Source organism: Protopterus annectens, chromosome 12.part0 (assembly GCF_019279795.1).
Source record: "Protopterus annectens isolate FY-2018-M chromosome 12.part0, PAN1.0, whole genome shotgun sequence".
In the NCBI taxonomy this organism is placed as follows: domain Eukaryota; kingdom Metazoa; phylum Chordata; order Ceratodontiformes; family Protopteridae; genus Protopterus; species Protopterus annectens.
Genome location: NC_056746.1, coordinates 1,246,941,469 through 1,246,964,817, shown reverse-complemented (window position 1 = coordinate 1,246,964,817; position 23,349 = coordinate 1,246,941,469). Strand labels below are relative to the sequence as shown.

Genomic DNA, 23,349 nt, shown 5'->3' with positions numbered 1-23,349 from the left:
AAGCAGACAGACCTGGCACAAATTTCACCCCCCTGTCCCCAATGGACACTCTCCAAAGCATCCCTGTCACCAGTCCACTACCTAGCATCTCCGAAGAGTAGGTAATATCCACTCTCTCTAAGGCCGAAAACACAGCCTCCATGGGACCAGATAACATCGCAGGCTGCTTACTAAACAATCTAAAACAAGACCTAACAGAACTGCTTAGCACTCTCTTCAACCACAGCCTGAGCACTGGTTTTGTTCCAGCAGAGTGGAGAACAGCAACAGTAATCCCCTTACACCCTTACACAAAGGGGATCCATCAACCAACTTTGGGAACTATAGACCCATAAGCCTAACCAGCTTTATCCGCAAGGCCATGGAAAGAATCTTATTAACAAGGATATAGGTGAACTCCAATCTCTTGATCCAACCCCAGTTTGGCTTCATTAAGGGCAGGTCCTGCTTATTAAACTGGGCAGACTTCTTTGAGAATGTCACCAAAGTCCTGGATGAGGGCAAAGCAGTACATACCATCCATCTTGATTTAGCCATGGCCTTTGACACAATCCCCCACCCAGGTATCATTGGAAAACTCTCCCAGCTGGGGATTAAACCATAACTCGTTAGATGGAGGCAAACTGGCTGACAGACAGAATGCACAATGTCAAAGTTGGGGATTCCACCTCCACCAGTAGACCAGTTACCAGTGGTGTACCACAGGGATCTGTGCTGGGCACTCTACTATTTAGAATCTACTTCTCGTATGTCCAGGTGAAAGTAGATGACCTGTGGCTTGCCAGGTTCACAGATCACTGCAAACTATCATTGAGTTGCCCAACAATGTTAACATATTACAAAAGGGGCTAATGCACACTAATTATTGGTGCCAGAGTCACAGACTAAAACTAAACACAGAAAAGTGCATTATTATCCCTGTGATGATGTGAAGTAGTGCCACCTGTGCAAGGGGGGTATGGCAGTGCATGTGTAACATATGCCAGCATAGCTAGCTGGAGTTTTGAAGAATTATATGTCATTTGAATATCAAACTGATTTGTACAGATGCTTGTGTTAAAAAAGCATTTGTAAAGCTGCTTGCGGTAAACATGTATCAGTAGTGGGTCCTGCTGGACAGAAAAGAAATATACATATATGTCAGACTGTATTGTTGTAACTGATGAAATGTATATATTTTCACAGAGGATACTGGAAGGGAAAAGGTTAGACTCAGCCCAGCTAACCTTAAGAAAAAAATAGCCTGAAATTAAATGACTTGGTTTAGGCCATAAAGATTTTATCTCACAGGTCTGAATGCAGGCAGATATGCAATGTTTATAAAAAGCCGGGGCTGGTATCCTGCTCTATTGACCTTATTGGTGAACTAATTGCTACCATGGGGTGCCAGAGAATGGCTTGTTAGTTTCTGCAGAAAGGGTGGAAGTGTTGGCATTGTTTTATAGTTTCCAGATGCTGTAATAAACCTTATCTAAAGTTCTGTGTGTCTATTGTGATACATCAGTGCCAGATCCTGGCTCAATTTCTAGTGAGAGGGTAGTGTGGGAACCACAGTGTCAGGTGACCAGATGTGATGTCATTCTGTAGCCAGCACTGAATTTGTATTTGAATAATAGTGAGAGATATCAGGTGTGCACTCTGTTTTTGGACCTAACAAGACATTCATCCACTTTTCATCTCGCCTTGCTTTAGTAAGCAACTAGGGAACAGTAATTCTTCAGTCAGTTAAAAAATAGTGAGATTAGCTAAATGTTGTTTCTTTTTTTCTTTATCTGTCTGAGTCTTTCTATCTGTGTTGTTTTTTATATTTCCTGTGGCTGAAACTCTGGTATTTATTGTAAAGAGATATTCAGTATTTTTCTTGTTTTTTTTTTTTTACTATTTATTATTAAATATATCTAAACCTTTCATTGTGGCTGGTCTTTTAGAAAATATTTAACCTTTGTGAGTACTTGCATTTATTTAGTGGCACTGTGGCTCTATGTTCCTGAAAGTCTTGCTGCTTGGCTACCATTTGCATAAGTATTAATTTTACTAAGTGTAATTAGGTACCCTAGTAAGAACCTTAAAGTAACTGGCTTTGGGTTTTCTTTTGGCAGAAAATCTACCTTATAGTTTGGGTGGAGGTAGCAGAGTGGGTAAGCTGTGCCAGACTTTCCCAGATGGGTGTGTGTGGGTGAAAATCAAATCTCAAAGAGAGTCTGTGTGACAGCTACTTTGAACAGGGACACTGAGAGCACTGATTTCACAGAGTGGGTGGTGGAGGACTTAGCTTTGGACACCCAGCTAAGGACTCAGCTCTGTAGTGGTCAGTGGGAGTCTTATTTGGTGCCTGGAGATATAGGCCAGACCCAGGACTGGAGTCTGCATTCCCTATGTGCTCTTAAGAGAAACTGTACTTGGTGCAGAGGACTGCATCTGAAAATACTGTGAGTGTTTATTTTTCTCATAGTGAATGTTCCCCACTGGTGTTTGTGGTGAGGTTTGAGGCTCCTTGATCACTGGCCCAGAGGAGAGACATCAAATATTGGTGAGCATCAGTGGGATATTAATTGAAATTCCATAGCCTGTAAGCAGTTGTTACTAAATATCTGTACTCTCAGCAGCCACATGATAAATATACAGAGTTTAATTTTTCACACCGGTTTTATTTATTTATATTTTTAGTGTAGTTTAGTCAGGGAAAGCAGACAAAGATATCAGCAGGGGATTATGGCAAGCTGATAGAGAACCAGTTGGTTAAGGTTTGCAAATCCAAAGGACTGGTGCATCCCAACCTGACTAAAGTAGAAATTATTTCAGCCTTAGTCACAGCACAGACCAGCAACCAGGAAGACAACCGTTCTGGTGATGGGGATGTGCAGCCCTCAGAAACAGGACAGTTCAATTGTTCCTCAGAGGACTTAAAAACCCATCTGGAGTTAAAGAGACTTGAACTAGAGGCAAAACATAAGGAATTAGAATTGGCAGAGAAACTGCAGCATTTGAAGGCCAAAGACAATGAGAAGCAGTGTCAACATGATAGGGACATGCTGACTCTTCAACAAGAACATGGAGGTAATGGGGAAGGGAATAACTGAACCCCAGAAACAACAAATGTCAGTAAACATCTTCCACAGTATACAAAAGGTGATCATTTTGATAGTTTTATTCATATATATTTGAAAGACTATGCAAACAGTATGATGTTGACCAAGGGCTCTGGGTACGGTTCCTGACCCCTTACTACATGGTAAAGCCATAATTTCTGTTTCTAAATTGTCTAATACTGATTTTTAAATTATGACAAGGTTAAACAATGCTTATTATCTTTTGAGTTAACACTTGAAACTAACAGAAAAAAAATTGTGGGCATAGACATAAGAGAGATGAAAGTGTGTGTAATTATGTTGCTGAGCTACACACTTATTTTCATAGGTGGATGAGTGGGTGTCAGGACATCACTTTTGAAAGTTTGACAGACCATTTGTTGAGGGAATAGGCCTTTAGGACTTTGTCTGAGGACATGGGAATCTGGTTGACAGACTAGGAGTTTAACTCTGCAGATGAGATGGAGAGAAAAGGGGATCGCTACTTGGCAAGCCTGGCACCACTGCACAAGAATGGGATGCCCAGTGCTGCACATGGATATAAGGGAACCCATGGTTGGCAGACTAAATCACCCCAAAAGGGTCCACCAGTAAAAGGGGAAGCCACAAATTCAGGTACATGGTCAGGATCAGGGTTTAGATGTTTTAAATGTAACCATAGTGGCCCTGTAGCATGTAAATGTCCACTGAAGCTAGGTGAGGGATCCAACAAGTGGGAATAACAGCATGCCAGTGGTAGGTTGTCAGGAGGCAACAGGGATACTAAACTATCACTGGAGTTTGTATCTTATCTTAGTGGATGGAAAACAGGTCACTGCCAAGAGACGCAACCTCTGACATAATCATTGTGAAGCCTGCAGTGGTTAATAAGGAGCATTACTTGCTTGGGCAGTCCACTCCAGTCAAGAGCTTTAGGACAGACTGCATTCCAAATACCTTTGGCCAGGGCTCACCTTGACTGGGAGGGTGGAAAAGGAAGCAAGTAAATAGGTGGGTTTGAGGATATCCCTGCAGATGTCTTGATTGGGAATGATAGGGAATGATTTTTATAATGCAATACCTTGTGTGCATGCAGTTACAAACAGTCAGACTTGTAGACATGCATGTGGGTCTGGTAGCCTGGGGGAGACCAAGACAGATCCCATACCTGAAGTGGGGCTTGTGATGTGGCTATTTCAGGGAGGGAGCTACCCTGCAGCAGTGAGCTTGAAGGTGAGCCACAGCTGCTGATAGGTACTGATGTTCCCTTGGATAGGGTGACTGCAAGGCCAGAGGTGAGTGGTAGTACCCAGGCTGATAGTGAGGCACCACTGTCAGAAGATACCAGACTTCCTGTGGAAGGGGAGCTGGGAAGGGTCACAAAGGTAGACAGGCTCAGCTCTCGGACCCTACATTATGAGGCTTGAGGGAGGTAGCAATGGAGGCATCTGATTCTGAAGGAAAAGGGGAGTCTGTGTACTGGGACAAAGGGTTACTGTATAGAGAGTGGACCCCTGATGGAGGACTAGAGGGTGAGGTAATACAGCAGTTTGTAGTGCCCAGAGCCTACCATCTGGCACTTCTAGCCATAGCCCATAACATTCCTTTTGCAAGTTATATGGGCATAAAACATACCCATAGACATATTATGCAGAGCTTTTATTGGCCTGGGATTGCAAGGGATTTAACAGGGTACTGAAGAACTTGTGAGCAGTGCCAAAAAGTAGGCAAGGCAGGAGACAGGGGCAAAGCTCCTTTGATGCATTTACCTGTGATTGAGGAGACATTTCAGAGGGTACCTATGGATATCGTGGGGCCTATGAGAACCCCAAGTTCGACAGGGAAGAAATATATCACAGTGGTAGTTGATTACGCTACTAGACATCCTGAGGCGGTGGCTTTGTCCCCCATCGAGGCAGAGAAGGTGGTAAATACTTTGTTAGATATTTTCAGTAGTGTAATTTTCCCAAGAAAAATACTGACTGACAGAGGTGCCAGTTTCATGTCTGACCTACTGGTTTGTCTGTGGGAATGCTGTGGGGTGAAGCACCTAAAGATGGCCTCCTATCATCCCCAGACTAAAGGTCTTGTGCAGAGGTTAAATCTACACTGAAGACCATGCTAAGGGTATTTGCAGACCAGTATAAGAGAGAGTGAGGCAAATATTTGCCCAATCTGCTGTTTGCATACAGAGAGGCACACCAGGAATCCACAGGATCTGGCACTGATGTGTCACAATACACACATAGAACTTTAGCTAAGGTTTATTACACAATCTGGAAACTGTAAAACAATTCCAACACTTCCACCCTTTCTGCAGAAACTAACAAGTCATTCTTTTGCACCCAGGGTAGCAATTAGTTCACCACTAAGGACAATAGAGCAGGATTCCAGCCCAAGCTTTTCACCGACATTGAGTCTCTGCATTCAGACCTGTGAGATTAAATATCTATGGCCTAAACTCAGTGATTTAATTTCAGTTTATTTTTAATTAAGGTCAGTTGGGCTAAGGTTAACATTTTTCCTTCCAGTATCCTCTATTAAAATATATACATTTCATCAGTTACAAGAATACAGTCTGACTTACATGTATATTTATTTTCTCTCCACCAGTACCCACTGTTGATACATTTTTAACACAATCAACTTTACAAATTAATTTTTAAAACAAGCATCTGTACAAATCAGTTTGATATTCAAATGACAGAAGCCTGTAGGACACAGAGTACAGAGACAGGGCCTTCAGTCTATCTCTGTAGGTCATGTTTTGGAGGCCCTCAGTTCCAGATTCTGGCTCAGTTTCTAGTGGGAGGATAGTGTCGGCACCACAGAGTCAGGTGACCAGATATGATGTCATTCTGTAGCCAGCACTAAAACTGCATTTGAATACTAGTGAGAAATGTGAGGAGTGCACTCCATTTTTGCACCTGTCAAAACACTCATCCACTTTCATCTTGCCTTGATTTAGGGAACAGTAATTCTTCAGACAGTTAGAAAAATATAGTGAGATTAGCTAAATGTTTTTTTTTTCTGTATCCATCTGAGTTTTTAAATCTGTGTTGTTTTTTTATATTTCCTGTGACTGAAATGTTGGTGTTTACAGATGTCCAGTATTTTCATGTTTTTTTATTATTATTATTATTTATTATTAAACATATATAAACCTTTCATTGTGGCTGGTCTTTTAGAAAATATTTAACCTTTGAGAGTGCTTGGATTTATTTAGTGAGACTGTGGCTCCACATTCCTGGAGGTCTTGCTGCTTGGTTAAATCACTACCATTTGTATAAGTATTAATTTTACTAAGTGTAATTGGGTACCCTGGTAAGAGCCTTAAAGTAGGTGGCTTTGGGTGTTCTGGTGGCAGCATCTACCTTACAGTCTGAGTGGAGGTGGCAGCGCTGGTAAGCTGTGCCATCCTTTCCCAGGTGTGTGTGTGTGTGTGTGTGTGTGTGTGTGTGTGTGTGTGTGTGTGTGTGTGTGTGTGTGTGTGTGTGTGTGTGTGTGTGTGTGTGTGTGTGTGTGTGCAGCTACTTTGAACAGACACACTATGAGCACTGATTTCACAGAGAGGGTGGTGGAGGACTTGGCTTGAAACACCTGGCTAAGGACTCAGCTCTATAGTGGTCAGTGGGGAGTCTTACTTGGGGCCTGGAGAGAAAGCCTAGCCCCAGAACTGGAGTGTGCATTCCCTCAGTGCTTTTAAGGGAAATTGTACTTGGTGCAGAGGGCTACATCTGAAAATAATCTGTGTGTCTATTTTTCTCACAGTGAATGCTCCCCACTGATTTTAGTGGTAAAGATTGAGGCTCCATGATCACTGCCCCAGAGGAGGGATATCACAATCTCCTTTGGCAGAGAAGTGGCCCCTGCAAATTACATTATAGATAGCATCCCCCTAAGCTTGAACACAGTGGTGAGAGACTTGGAAAAACAGGTTGACTGCAATTTAAACTTCGATTACCATGCCACCACAGTGGTAAGGAAAGCATTGTGCATCATAAATAAGGGCATCACGTCCAAGACTGAGGATGTTATAACTCCTCTATACTCGACCCTCATTAGACCATTAATTTGAGTACAGTGCTCCCTTTTCCATGTACCTTACCAGTCACCTGCAACAACTGGAGAGATCACAGAGGTTTCTAACCAAGAAAACTGAGGGCCTCCAAAACATGACCTACACAGAAAGACTGAAGGCTCCCTTTTCCATGTACCTCACCAGTCACCTGCAACAACTGGAGAGATCACAGAGGTTTCTAACCAAGAAAACTGAGGGCCTCCAAAACATGACCTACACACAAAGACTGAAGGCTCTGTCTCTGTACACTGCATCCTAAAGGCTGCTGAGAGGTGACCTGTGCCTGGCCTACAGAGTGATCTTTGACCCTGCCCTAATGGAAATGCTGCATGTCCACATATCAAATGGGACGAGAGTCACTCAGTACAGGGATCTCAACCTAGCCTGTGACGTAAACAGAACATGTTAGAAAGACATATATGTCTTCAAGAGATTGCCGCTCCTCTGGAATAAACTCCCACTTCACGTGAAGCAGACCTCCTCAATAACCCTATTTAAGCGCAACCTTGACAATTGGATGGGAGACAGCAAATTCACCTGGGGGAGGTTTACACCTACGTCCATCATGGACAGGGGCAGTCAGTGCTAATCACTGATTTTCTTTGCTAACAATGACCATCTAACCATGGTCAACTAGGGATGAAGGGTATTACATGGCTAAGCTTGTTAAGGCCCTAAGGCCATTAGCCTAGTAATCTCCTATGAACCTGTGAACCTAAGACCACATTCTACTGGCACAAACTTCTGTGAAGGACAGTGCACCAAAACAGAAAAACAGTATATATGACAGATAATAAACTTGCTGCACAGCAGTACAGGGGATCTGGCGACATCTAATCCAGAACGATGGGCAATGGACCATGACAAGCACAAAGTTACAGTGTAGTGTGTCACAGAGACCAAACATGGTACATGCTGTTTTAAGGATGGGCTATGACGGGCATCTCATAGACAGCTCACAGTGTATATCAAATATCACCACACAGGAATGCAAAAGCAACCTTCAAAAGCAAGAAAGCTGCAGCACCAAAAAAACATCAGTTTGGGACAGGAATGTGATATAAAAGAACTTGAGCAAGAGGGAGTGTATAAATATTTGGGAATTGATGAAGGATCAACAATAAAACATGAACAAATCTGAAACTTAGTAAGGAATATTTTAGAAGACTAAAATTAATACTGAAAACAGCAGTGACATCTAGGAACAAAGTCCAAGCTATAAACCAATTTCCTGTCCTAACTATCAGTTTTAGAGTGATTGACTTGCCTCAAAAGGTGTTGAATCCATTGGACAGGTAAACAAGAAGGATGCTTCATGTTCATCAAATGATTTATAGAAATCAGTGTATACCAAGACTACATATTCCCCATTCTGAAGGAGGTATGGGCCTCCTCAAAATTGATAACAGGTATAGATCTGCAATTGTGGGACCACATACATATTTGCTGACCTCATAAGACCCAAATGTAGTGAAAGTTTGGAAAAATAAGAATAAGTCTAAGATGACTTCCCTGCTAAGTTTAGTAGAAGCATGTTGGTGTCAAGCGGGAATGAAAATCAAACCAGAAGAAGATACAAATCAGGCAGCAAATGAATGTGCCAAAATATAAAAGAAAGACTATAAAGTGAAGGATCAGATGAGAAGGCAAGAAATGTGGACAATGCATAAATAGAGTTGCAAGTAAAAAAAACGCTTAGAACAACCTCATGTTGATCAAGATCGAACACAGGAATGGTTAAGGAGAGGTGAGAATTTAAACCAAAAGATGAAAGGTTAATATTGATGGCCAAAGATAGTGGACTACGTACAATTTGGTTTACAAAGTCCATTGAACATGTGGGGGAAACAGGCAAATGTAGGTTTTATAAAACAGAACTGGAAACAGTTGTCGATATTGTTGCTGGTTGTGATATATTAATGGCAGAAGGACTGTATACTGACAGGCATGATAATGTGGCAAGATTGTTGCACTGGGGATTGTGCAAACATTATGGTATTGAAATGGCTGAAAAACACTGGAAACATGAGCCACAAAGCATTACAGAAAATGATGAAGTTTATATCACATAGGATCACTCATTACCAACAATTCAAAAAATAGATGAGAGAAAATCAGATATAGTGGTCCATGAAAAGAAGACAAAAGTAGCATTGATCACTGAAATTGCTACACCCAGTGATTACAGTGTCTTATATACAGAGAGACACAAAGTCATAAAATATTTAGATTTGCAGGCAGAAATGAGGGCAATGTGGAAGAAGGTTACCTAGACAGTTCTAATAGCAGTAGGAGCAATGGGTCTTATAAAAAAGAATTTACAATCAGTAGGAGCCGCGGTGGTGCAGCGGTAGCGTTGTTTCCTCACAGCAAGAGGTTTTCCCGTTCGATTCTCGGCTGGAGTGCGTGGAGTGCCTTCTGTGTGGAGTCTGCATGTCCTCCCTGCGGTTGGGTGGCATTCGAAAGACATGCGTAAATGGGCGTGCCTTCGTTGAAGGTTGAATGTCAAGCTGGCATCCACTGCCAATCATTAGCGGACATGAGTTCCGCTGTGGTGACCCCTAACCGGGAAAAGCCGAAAGACAAACAATAACCTAAATATGTTACCAATACAAGTGACTCCGTATGAATTGCAAGAGTCATTACTGGGCAATTTGTGGGTGCTGCACAGAGCACTTCTAGTTAATATCAAAGATTGAAACAATACTAATTTCATGGACTTGAATCATACTTTGACTTAGGAATATCATGAAATTGGAAACCCAAAAGACTTGGAGATATTAAAAAGAAGGCATGTATAGTGGATGACAGTTATCATTACCTGTAAAAAGAGCCACAATGACATGTGTCTGTCAACACAAAATGGGTAGGAGGGTCATACCACAGGGCACAATGCTGAGGTCTTACAATATGAAACATACTCAGGGTCACAGAATCACATCCTGCAACTGGTATGGAGTACTACTACATGACCATGACCTACTGCCACTCCATTGGCATTGGTTACTGGATTCAGGCCCTCCTGTTGCAGGGAAGATGTGCTACTTTGGCACCCTGATTTGGATGCAGACAACTGGTGTCGTGTACTGCCAGTAGAGGTTTGGTGTAGTCAAGACCCATGATGAGGGACGTCTGTGCGTTATACACCTCCTGACTCCTGTAGAGAGTGGGCAGCCTGGTAGGGTCCCCATACAAGGCTATCATGGGTATGTACTATACCCAAACCATGGACAAGACTGTCAATATTGGCAAGGTTTGTTGAACTTCAAATCCTCCACATAGAAGTCAAATGCCACTGAACACAGTAGTCAGGTCCATGCTGGGCTAGTAGCAGCAGATTATGCCTGAATGATGCTCCTGCATACCTGCTGATTGATACAGAATACTGTTCATGTCAATGACCAGCTGTGAGAAATAGCAATGTAAGGCACCCCTGTGAGGCTGCACTCTGGTAGGTATACCACGTCTGATGCAGCAGCCACAGGGAGTGCATTGCTGGTATTCATAGCCATGGGAGGACCCTCCCCCTCCTCTTCCAGGGACCAAGTACACAGCTATCAGATAATCTGTGTGTCTGTCTCTCTGTACATTCACCTTGTACAGAGGGAGCATGATTACTCAGGATGGAGACAGAGCCATTGTGTCGCCTTTGACTCTAGTGTAAGTGTTTTTGCCATCATTGTTGATCCCTGCACAGGTGCCAATATCAGACATCTGTCTTGTCTCTGTCCTGTCTCTACATGTGTCACTACTGCACCATTCTGCCTCGTGAATACACAAAATTAAAACACCAAAGTGAAAGGAATTACATGGTGTACACGTTTTACAGATCATGCAAGCCAAGGGTGTTTGTGCAAAATGTGACAAACAACTCAATCATTCCTTCTCTCTTATCCTTCTGTTGCTCTATTCCTTATTCACCTACAATAACCGATTTAAATATGTAGTTGCTGCATTACATGGTTATGCCAGGTGAAAAGGATTTTGCATTATGTGGTACTGCATGTCTCCATCTGTACTAGTGTCTTCACTCCTGCTTAGTGCCATAAAGCTGTACAAACTCTGTGTATATGCACAGTGCTTCTTTAAGAATCCCAGCCAGGGTCCCATACATTTTGTCTGCCTTTTATGCATGTTCCTTGTAATATCTCATGATAAATATTAGATGTATGGCATTAATCATATGGCATATTTTAATTAGGGTAAAAGCAAAAATGCATAATTATTGTTCATCACATTTCTAGAAACAGAGGTTTAGTAAGAGTGCACCCTTTATGTGAAATGCAGTTATACTGTTATTCATGCAATTCTAATATTGCTTACCTTGAACACTCTGTATTGCTCATAGTCAATACTTTGAGTTGCAAACACAGTACCCTCTTGCAAATCTATGAAGAATACACTCTTTGGATCTTCATCAACTCCAGGTCCACTAATAGTATACAGCACTGCATAATCTCTTTCAAGGTTGATCTAGAAGAAATATATGTTTGATAATGAAAAATTAGCAATCAAACGAAAAATAAAGCATTTCAAAATAACGGCAGTATTAAATGATCTTTGACCTACCATACTTTGTGCTGATATATATACCTTCCTGCTAGTGACTCCCATAAGACACACACACACACACACACACACACACACACACACACACACACATACACAAACATGCACACACACACACACACACACACACACACACACACACACACACACACACACACACACACACACACACACAGAAGCCAAGCTGTCAAGCCTGCATGTGTTTAGATGGTTTCATAAAACCATTTAACTGTGAAAATTAAACTTGGTAGTGGAGATACTAAAGAAATGTTAAGCTGCAAGTTGTTCATAAGGTGTGCATATACAGATACAGAATGAATGGCAACTTGTCTAATTAGGATAATTCTTGACGGACATTTGAGTAATTTATTGGTTTCTTCTGTCATGGATGTGGGTAGTGGTTTTGCTGACTTCAGGTAAAGTGTAATGCCTTGACCTGTGCTAAGTGAAGAGAAAGTTAACTTGAATGTGTGCGCATGTGTTATCTCCTGGTGGACAGAAGTGTACATCATTGCATATCAGGAGAAATGACTTGCAGATGAGATGTGATTGCATGAGTTGCCCAAAGCCATTACTAAACAGAGCCCTTGTTATATTAATTACTCACTGAATAATATGGATTCCCTTAAGAAATATATATATATATATAGCTCCAATGAGTAACTATGAACTAGTGTGAATGTTTAGGACTGAATGGGTTAAATATTAACAAAGAACCTTGACAGTTGACTCTGGAAGTTGGCTTGGAAATTGCAGCTATAGAAGGAAATCTTGCTTGCACTTGCAGAGTGAGTTACTGTCTCAGAAAAAAAACACAACAGCAGTGGTAATATACTGTGGGCAAAGGATTGCTGGATGCAGGAAGGAAACAGCTCTGGGACTACTGGAGAAGTAGGAAATTAAGAGTAATGGCACATACATGCTGCACTTTGCAGCAAATCATGCTTCTTATTACCCATTCCTGTTCTTAGCAGGATAAAGCCCTGACTACAGTCATGCACCCCAAGTTTGATTATCAACTCTGATGAGTGATGCAGTGGCAGGGAGGGATGGAAGTCCCTATTATGAGGGGGGGGGGTGGTAACATGGGTGTCTCTTGCAATGATCCCTGGGGGAGACAGGGTATGTCACTCTGTGGAGGCATGGTCTAAAGAGGAGGTGAGGTAGACCTGGCTGAACTGTCATGGAGGTGGGTGATATGCTGCAATATCCCCACTGCAAGCCTCCCCCTCTGATGTAACCATGTCTCCGTAAGGGACGGGTGAGTGGGTAAGTCTTACACTCAGAATGGATGCAAAGATGAATGAGCCCCACAACATCCTTAGGATCTATGAATGCCCCCAGCAATACCAAAGCAAGCCCAGGGGGTAAGGAGATTGGCTGATTGACCCTGCATGAACAAGGGGCACTGGGAAGCTGAGCCTTTAACATGACAAAAGGGGACCAAAAAAAAGCTATGCTCCATACTAACAAAACATGAATGCCAGCTACATACAAACCTTCATTTTCTTCCAACCTTTTTCTGAGCCTGAGCTTGTCATTATCCCAGAATCACCCTATCTCCACACTAAAGGAAACCAAACACCATAATACTGGGTGATTTCAACTACCCTGCCATTAATTGGGAAAACTACTCAGGTACCAACTCCTTTTCCCAACGGTTCTTGGAATTCATAAATTCCATCGCCCTGGATCAACTAATCCATTGTCCCACCAGGTGCTCCAATATCCTAGACCTGGTCATTACCAACATGGGAGATAGATGCTCCACACCAGTGGTCACCCCCTCATTGGTCAGGTCTGACCATAAGCAAATCACCCTTGACTTCCACATCCCACCCCCCAGTAAGGAAACCTTAAAAAACTTCTCCAAAGCCAACTTCAAGCTACTAAGTCAGAAGTGACAAACTTCACAACACCCACACAGACGGGATCTGGAAGTTCGACTGCAGAATCCTACACTAAGGCACTGTGTGAGCACATCAACTTGTGCATGAATCGTGCCATCCCAAATAGAACCAAGATGCTCTTCTCCAAAAAAAGGAAGCCAATCTGGTGGTCCCCTGCTATAAACAAACTATACAACAGAAGGAAGAAACTGTTGTAAAAAAGAGGAAAATCCCAGGATGCAAAATACTCCCTCACCAGCCTCAGTAAGAAGCTGAGATCCCTCATAAAATCCTCAAAAGCTAGTTATGAAAATAAAATTGCCAAAGATTCCAAAGACAGCCACAAGGCATTCTATAGTTATGTCAAGAATCTAAATGGCAATGCTCAGATCTGCTCTGAGTTACAACAGAATGGCATTAAATATACTGATCCCAAGGTTATTGCCAATATCCTGGCAGATCGATTTAGTGCCAACTTCACCCCACTCTCACCCCCTAAAGGGCCCATCTCAATACCAAAAGATTGCCAAATTCCAATAATCACGGCCACACAGGTAGAAACCCCACTCTCCAAAGCTAAGAATACAGCATCCATGGGACCAGATGACATCCCAGGCTGTGTACTACATGAACTACAAAATGAACTGACACCTCACCTAAGTGTCATGTTTAATCACAGCCTCACCTCAAGCTTCGTGCCCACTGAGTGGCGCACAGCTACAGTTATCCCGCTCCACAAGGGAGGATCCACCTTGGATCCCGGAAACTACCATCCCATCAGTCTGACAAGCCTGATTTGCAAGGGCATGGAATGCATTATCATGGAAATTATAAACAAAGACATTGGCAACCTTCAAACACTGGACCCCACCCAGTTTGGGTTTGTGAAGGGCCGATCTTGTCTCCTGAATCTGATTGACTTCTTCGAATCAGTCTCCAGAGCTGTGGACGAGGGTAAGGTAGTCCACACAGCCAATCTGGACCTCGCCAAGGCCTTTGACACCATCCTCCACTCTGGAATCATAGATAAACTTACTAAGCTGGGCATAAATCCCTACGTCACTCGATGGGTCGCTAACTGGCTTACTGACAGAACCCAGACAGTAAAAGTAGCCGACTCCACATCCAGCTCCAGACAAGTGACAAGTGGAGTACCTCAGGGTTCAGTCCTGGGACCACTCTTGTTTGGCATCTACTTCTCTGAAGTACAGGCCAACACTAAGGGACTCTGGCTAACAAAGTTTGCAGATGACTGCAAACTGGGAGCCATTATTAAATCCCCAAATGATGTGGATATTCTACAAAATGGCCTTACAGAAACAGATGCCTGGTGCCAGAGCCATGGGCTCAAGCTTAATGCCAAGAAATGTATAGTTATCCCCTTTGGAAAAAAACATGTACACATGAATTACCACACAGGTGGCAGGACACTAAACATCGAAAGTGTGATGAGAGACTTAGGGACACAGGTGGACAGTGGGCTCACTTTTGATAACTACATTGCCACAACAGTCAGGAAATCCTTCTTTGTGGCACACCTCATCACTAAGGGCTTTTCATCCAGAAAAAAGGAGGTCATTGTCCCACTGTACTCATCCCTCATTAGACCCATTATAGAGTATAATGCCCCGTTTGGTATGTACCTCACAAGACATCTGCAACAGCTGGAAAGGCCACAGAAATACCTCACTAAAAGAATCACAGGCCTAAAGCAGATGCCATATACTGACCGTCTAAAAAAACTCCAGCTATACTCTGTGGCATATCATCTACTCAGAGGCTTAACATACAAGTCCATGTCAAACCCTGAGCTGTTGGACATGCTCCACTTAAAGAAATCCCAATCCCTCAGAGCCACGCGCTCCAGGGATCGAAACCTTGTCATCACAATGAACAAAACATGCTGGAGGGATAGGTTCCTGACCCAGAGACTCGCCATACTCTGGAATAGACTGCCCATACATATCAAGCAGAGCGCCTCATTGGCCCTCTTCAAAAGGAACCTTGATGATTGGATGGGAGATAGGAAATTCACCCCGGGGATCATGTCAGTCGCCCTGCTAGACAGGGGCCTGGAGAAGTAAATATTGTGGGAAGAAATATCCAGGGAATTGTTATGGCTAGACTTGCATAGGCCCTAGGGCCGATAGCCTAGTACCAACCTATGAACCTATGAACCAATAACAGTGTTTCTAACATTTGAATGTAATTTGGAGTGGTTCTGGAGTGGTTCTAATCTTGCACATTGAGTACCTGGACAGTATAGACCAGAATAAATTACATAAAATGAGAAACATTAAAACTGTAGCACTCCCCCTCCCCAAGTCCATGCCTAAAAGAAATATCCATTGGGTATTTCCACATTAAAAAGTAATTTAGAGAGGTGTCATCTATTACATTTCTTGCCCAAAACAAATATGCTTTGGATGCTTCCTAATTAAAAAGGGATTTATAGAAGTATCATCACAGGTAACTGTGAAATATTATGAATATAAAGAAAACATAATCTACTACATAGTCTGCATCTCCTGCCTGTGTCTGTACTGGTTTTTATCCAAGTGCCTTATGTCCTCCAACAGCTAAAGGAAATGATATTGGTTGAGTGGCATTCCTCCAGTCTGCCTGTAATGTGCAGTGTTTTGCGTGTGTGTGTGTGTGTGTGTGTGTGTGTGTGTGTGTGTGTGTGTGTGTGTGTGTGTGTGTGTGTGTGTGTGTGTGTATACACATGCTTTCATGTGCACGTGTGTGTGCTTGTGTGTTTATGAAGTACAGTGTGCGAGTGTGTCTACATGTGCCATATGCATGCATACATGTATGTGTGTGTTTGTATGTTTGTGCATAGATGTCTGCGTATATCTTAATAGTGACAGTGATAGAGATAGACCTGATTTGTAAAGGACACTGCTAGTATGTTCATGTACATGTTGGAAAAAATCAACAACAATTTCTTTTAGCAAACAGATACACACACACACACACACACACACACACACACACACACACACACACACACACACACACACACACACACACACACACACACACACACACAAAATATTGCAAGAAACACATGAAATCTTCTAGCAAGTGATAAACAATAGTTAGCAAGTAATTATCTTTCAAAAATAAGATAGAATGTCTTGCAGAACATCTAGATTTTTTGAGCTTCTGGGCGTCTAGGGACCCATGCACCTGAATGTTTCAGGGAACTTTGACCCATTCTTCAAGGGTTCAGTACAGTCTAAAAAGAGCCTTGCCATAACTCACCCTCAACTTATCTCAATATCTTTAATAACTGAAGACCTGAATGTTTTGGTCATACTGTTTAATGAAAGGACCATAAACATTTCCTTATTTTTGCATATGACAAACAAATGATGTTTACAGTAAAGAAACAGAATTCCAATATAATGTAGAACTTACCCCACATCTTGTACTCTGTGACTGTTCTGTTGAGTTTAGCAGTAATTTATTTTCACATAAAAAATGTCTGTATGCATCATTTTGTGTAAAAATAAAACTTTGTTTCAAGCCATTTTTGAAGAAAAAAGTTTAAAAAATGCTTCTGAATATGGGAATCTAAACCACTACTTCCATAATGATGGCATTAATATCAATATGTCAGCAGAAAACAAGCACATCACTTTGGCAGCCAGTTGGCATTTCCATAAATGGGCTACTTCAAAACTTGATTCATCTATTGAAACCAAAGGATGAAAACATATAAGCAAATTAGTAAAATTCTGAATCAAACTACTTATAATAGTGGAAGCATTTCATTTCAGTCATTGCAATGAGAAGGCCAGTGAGTTAGTGACACAATATGCTAGTGCACACAAGCAATGTGCGGCAAACTGTAAATTTGGTATTAGTTTGTTCAAACTAACAGACATATTAATTAATGGTATTCCCAGTGAAGCTTACAGGCATAAACAATTACTTCAACTAAGCTTAGCAAGTTCTTGAGCATTCGGAATTTCATTGACTATCAAAATGGACCAACAACTGAGGAATTATGTGGGACTCATTGGTTCAGTACATAAAGTCAACGTTTTGGTATATAAGAGGTAAAATGTTTTGTTATCATTGTGATAACAAAAGCAAGGCACACAGTGCTATAACTTCAAAAAAGCAACATGTCATTCATTTTGGGAAGCTGTGACATAGGAAAAGGACATGTTATAGTAAGATATAATTTCAAATACAGATCTAAAATAAATATTCATGAAAACTGCCTATTATAATTTTAAGTTCTGTTAAGTGTGAGTCCCATAACTAAAAAACTGTGAAACAATGCAGAAGAGCAAATGTTGACATTTGCGGTCATCTTTTAAAGTTATTTTTTGTGGTAGGGGCTTCCCCCCACACACTCACACACACCTCCCTACATTACTGCTATCTGTATATGTATGCAAAATCTGAGATCACCACACTTTACAGAAAAAGGAATACCCTAAGATCCAGTGATGTAACACACAATACATGAAAGTCCCTGTCTTCACACATCCAATCTCTTTATTCCAGACATCACACATATGAGTCTCGAAATTTAAAATGGTTACAGACAGTGTTTTTCTGACAGGTCTTCCTTCTTTTCTCTTTGCAAAGGCTATGAATAACTATTTTCCTACTTCTCTCTGTTTTTTTCCAGACAAAATGTTACTAGCTTATGCACATCCAGTGTCTTTCTCCCTGGGTTTCAATATCAGGCAGTTACTGGCCCGATGTACACAGACCACACTCACCCCCTTATGCATAAACGAGAGGTTGGTGAGTAGAATTACTCTTATTCTTGTGTAAAATAAGAAAGGACTGCTTGCACATAGTCATAGTTCATCTTCTCCTAACAGATGTTTTGGCCATTAGGAGGACAATCCTCCAAACTGTGTATTGAAGATATGTTAAAGTTAATTTTAATTTTAATAACACATAGTTTAGATGACATGGTGACCTTAAGTGCAGTACCCCTTTGAGGAAGTGTTTTACAGGAAGGAAAGAATAAAGGGGAGATCCCAGAGCAGGCAGCCAGACAGCAGATAGATGCATTTTCAAAGAGATACAAGATAATCTAGACTTGTAAAGGTCTGAAAGATATTTGTGAACCATTGACACTGATGACTGCTTCGTGACCACGGCCTTTCTTTGGCAACAAAGGGAAAATTCTTTCTTTCATTTTGCAAGGTATGGTTTCCTTGTGTTTGGTTTCCTAGCCTCGCTCATAAAAGCAGCCACATTCTCTGGTTAATATGTGCCTATTGCTAGATTAGCCATGATGTTACTATTAGGGTCTTCAGGTTGGAGTATATGGCTGAACCCTTGCTTTGGGATAACAGGTACATATGCTGAAACAATGAGATAGGCACTATCACTTCCATGCTCACTAGAGGAGAGAACCATTGCTGCTTCAGCCAGAAGGTGTCAATGAGAAGCATTTTTCCCCTGTGCTTCATTATCTTCTGGACTGCCATGAGGAGGAGATGAAGGAATGGAGCAAACGTATATAGAAATAGACCCACCCAAGTGATGGAGAGGGCATTGTTGTCCAAACCCCTGTGGTTGGTGTCCTGATACAAAATGTGTTTGTTTGTTTCATGGAGAAGCAAAGGTCTATTTCTGGCACACCCTACATATGGACCAACTCCAGAAACATATTCATGTTCTGCATCCATTCAAGAATGTTTACTTATGCTCTGTTGTGTGGTCAGTGAGTACGTTTAGGGTTCATGGTTGCCAGTTCCATCTGTAAACTCTTATACTTTAAACTACAACCATCATTATTTTGATGCTGATATGCTTTTTCATTTGAGCTTTGTCATTGGTCACTTGCATCCTCAGTTTCCCTGAATGGGCACCCCATGCTATGTCTACAGTAAGTGTTTGGGTATCCATGCCTGGGTTGAACAGGACACCCTGACTGAATTTCACCTGTTGAATCCACCATGACAACTCTTTTTTGCGGTAAGTCAGTAAAACAATTGAGCACTGCACGGAGTAGGCCTGTTGGCTCCATCTGGTCTCCAGGTTCCACTGCAATTTTATCATGTGATGTCATGATAGGAGGATTGCAGGCTTTTGAATACTATATATACCGATGTCCAGAAGTATTCCCTAATCATAATCTGATTCAGCTATCACATGCAAGTGAAATACCTCATATAGGGTAAGAAGTATCATTTTCTTTGAAGGAATAAAGACTTTCTAGATGGACTTGTTTGAAGGCATTTAACCGTGGTTTCAGCAGATCATAGAGAGTCCCAAATTACATCTTATTGCAAGCAGAGCAACTGCCAGCAAAGTTTTTGAGATATTGGAATACTGTTGCATGTGCTTTCATGATTGGTAATCCAATGGCACAAACTAAAATCAGAACAAAGGAAAACACTAAACGGCTATGCATGGTATAACAGCAATAATCCCTGAGAGCAGTGGGAGTTATGCAAGCATCTACCTGCTGGCCTATGCATTTGAATCCCTCAGGCTTCATATAGAGTATCAAACCCGGGCAACATAAGGAATTAAACTGCAGCTAACTGATATCTGTTGTGAGAATTGTAACTTGGGTGGGGGGTAAAATAAGTTTTGTAAAGTTTTTGAGCTAAATGGTATACTGTTATACTTATGAAATACATAAGAACATTATTATTTTTAATAGCCTTGTCTTCAGGTTTGCATGTGCAGTCGTGCTGACAACATCATGTGTTTTTTACAAAGAGAATGCTTCCTCAAATAAAGATAGAATTTTTCTTAAGCCTCCATAAATTCACTTGTTATACATGCTGGGCTGATGGCAGACAGGCAAGTTGTATGAACGTGGCTTAGTGAACAGAATTCAGAAGTAGACTTGGTTAGCTGGTAGAGCCAGTCCACGGGAATAAGATGAATCCTGAGGAGGGAAGCTTCACTGCCTATGTGACATCTGGTGTCAAATAGGGGTCTCACAGGCTAACAGTCATGTCAAGTAAAGTGGCACATCATCTTTATTGTTATTGCATTTCTCTTTCCTGTGGGGATATGATCACTGACTAGCTGCTTCTACATAATGGGGACCGATATTCATTTTCTAGCCCCCTGGAGACCTCACTCTCAAGATCTCATGATTTCACTGCAAAGCTGATCTCCCAAGTAGTCAGCCTGTCCAGCCAAGGATATGGTTAAGACTGCTGGCAAGAAGCTATGGGGAAGCAAATAAGGCTGATGGGAAGAGTGGTGATCAGTTGTAGGACCAGCAGTGGGTCGTATGTAGCACAGGAAGAAGTAAAAAAAAAAAAAATCACTTCATATACAGCTACTCTACCCAGGACACTGGCAGATCACTATAACATAGACTGATACAATGCGCTCATTATAAACGGCTACCAATCCATTAAGGCATATATCAAGTTCTGTTTTTTGCAGATTTCTTCAGATGTAGCTACAATCCCTACAAAAACATCAGAAATTGGACCCATCCGTATCTGCTTTAGAAGCTGACTAGCATGCTGGGGTTTGAAGTCTAAGTGTTGAAGGGAATGGGCCTGATCTCTCACCCTTCACATTTCAATATACACCCACTGAATAATATGAATATGACTTAAAAATACTCCTTATATTTTTTATCTAGTAGTAGGTGAATGAAGGAGAGCCTCAAGGGAGAAGCTGTGCTTTATTGTATCCGATACTGGTGGGTTGTGAAATGTTGAATCAGGAAGCTCTATGATTTCCTGCTGTCAGTGCTTCAGTACAATGAAACCAGTTAGGCATGGTCTCCTTGTTTGTTTGTAGATCACTGGAAACAGAGAAGATTTACATGCAGACCTTTTCAACTATTCCCTTTTCTATGAGTCTGTGCAACTGTACAACCTCAGATTTAGTATGTATATAATTTAGGGATGCAGAGACTTGCCCCACACTGGGGCTGCAGTCAGAGCTTCTTCCCCTTTAAAAAAAAACATTTTTATATTTGTTATTCGAGTTTGTGAGTACTGTTGATTTGAACCTTTATCTCCCAAAGTTTTACACCTTTAAATTTTAAATAACTTTGTCTCAGTTAAACAACACATGATTATTCATAATGGATCTGTCTCAATGGGCAGCCCAGTAGTGCAGCAGGCAGTGTTGTCACCGCTGCACAGTAGTGCAGCGGACAGTGCTGTCACCACAGCATAGTAGTGCAGCAGACAGTGTTGTCACTGCAGGACAGTAGTGCAGTGGACAGTGTTGTCACTGCAGCACAGCAGTGCAGTGGGCAGTGTTGTAGCTGCAGTGCAGTACTTTAGCGGGCAGTATTGTCACTGCAGCACAGTAGTGCAGCGGACAGTGCTGTCACCACAGCATAGTACTGCAGCAGACAGTGTTGTCACTGCAGGACAGTAGTGCAGCGGACAGTGTTGTCACTGCAGCACAGCAGTGCAGTGGGCAGTGTTGTAGCTGCAGTGCAGTAGTGTAGCGGGCAGTGTTGTCACTGCAGCATAGCAGTGCAGTGGGCAGTGTTGTCACTGTAGTGCAGTAGGCAGTGTTGTTGCTGCAGCACAGCAGCGCAGCGGGCAGTGTTATCACTGCAGCACAGCAGTGCAGTGGGCAGTGTTGTCACTGAAGCACAGTAGTACAGTGGACAGTGTTATCACCGCAGCACAGTAGTGCAGTGGGCAGTGTTGTCACTGCAGCACAGTAATCCGGTGGACAGTGTTGTCGTCACAGCACAGTAGCACAGCAGACCGTGTTGTCACCACACCACAGTACTGCAGAGGACAGTTTTGTCACCTCACAGGAAAAGACTCCATTCAATTCTCATCTGGGATGCCTATGTGGGTTTCTTCTGGGTGCTCCAGTTTCCTCCTACATTCCAAAGACATGTAGTAGGTGGGCAATCTAAAGTAGCTATAGGTGTATGTGTGTGTGCTTGCAAGCGTATGGTGTGGAAGAACTACTGCAGCAGGGCTAGCCACCTGGCAGTGTAAATCGTGGCTCTAGATGATTGTCACTGGTGAACTGACACCCTGACCCCATGTGAGATAGATTTATCTCAGTGTTACAGCACAACAGTATAACCATCAGAGCAAAGAAAGAATAGAAAATATCAGCCTACGCTGTTCAGCTTTCTCTACATTAGTTAAAGTGTATACAATGAAGGTGTGTATTCCATAAACTATGGACAGCATAAAATATTCTGACTAGCATCTGTGATTGCCTTGAAATCACCTTACAAAGCTGTCAACCAGTGTTGTTGTAATAGTTTATTTTTCTGTCTATTCATTTGTTCACTCTTCCAACTCCTGTGTGAATGTTGTCAAATGTACCTTTTTCAAAACTGTTATAGCCCACAGCTAGACAAGAAAAAGCACCATTTGAAATTGTGCAAAACAAAAAAAACTTGCATCAACATGTAGCACACACATTAGTAACAATAGAAAACATGGGTCTCTTTCTGACACAGTCAAGTGCAGAGTTAAAACACAACAGCAGCAAAATATCCTAGTCAGTGATAGAAAATACCACATTATATTGTAAGATGAAACTAAGCTAATGGTCTATGCAGATTTGTATAATTTATAGGGTCATACTTGGGCAGAACACTGGAAAGGTTAGTACGGTTGTATATAGATACTGCTGATGTCAGCACTGAGTTTTTGCTTGAGTAACATGGTTCCTATCAGTTCGTCAAAACTTTAGCAGTTCCAACACCATATAAAACTGATTATCGTGAAGCCATGGAACACCAAATTCTTTCTCAGGGAATTTCTGTGGCTTAGAGATTTTCAAGGTA

General features: G+C 41.9%; 1 protein-coding gene across 2 annotated transcripts in view; it reads right to left on the bottom strand.

The window, feature by feature from the left end:
* LOC122817093 (cadherin-like protein 26) overlaps nucleotides 1-23,349 on the bottom strand; it is a 630,240-nt gene that overhangs the window by 259,121 nt on the left and 347,770 nt on the right. For both annotated transcript variants that reach the window (XM_044090256.1, XM_044090257.1), the window contains exon 4: nucleotides 11,473-11,622. In XM_044090256.1, the coding sequence (XP_043946191.1) occupies nucleotides 11,473-11,622 (150 nt within the window). The remainder of the gene's footprint in view (nucleotides 1-11,472; nucleotides 11,623-23,349) is intronic.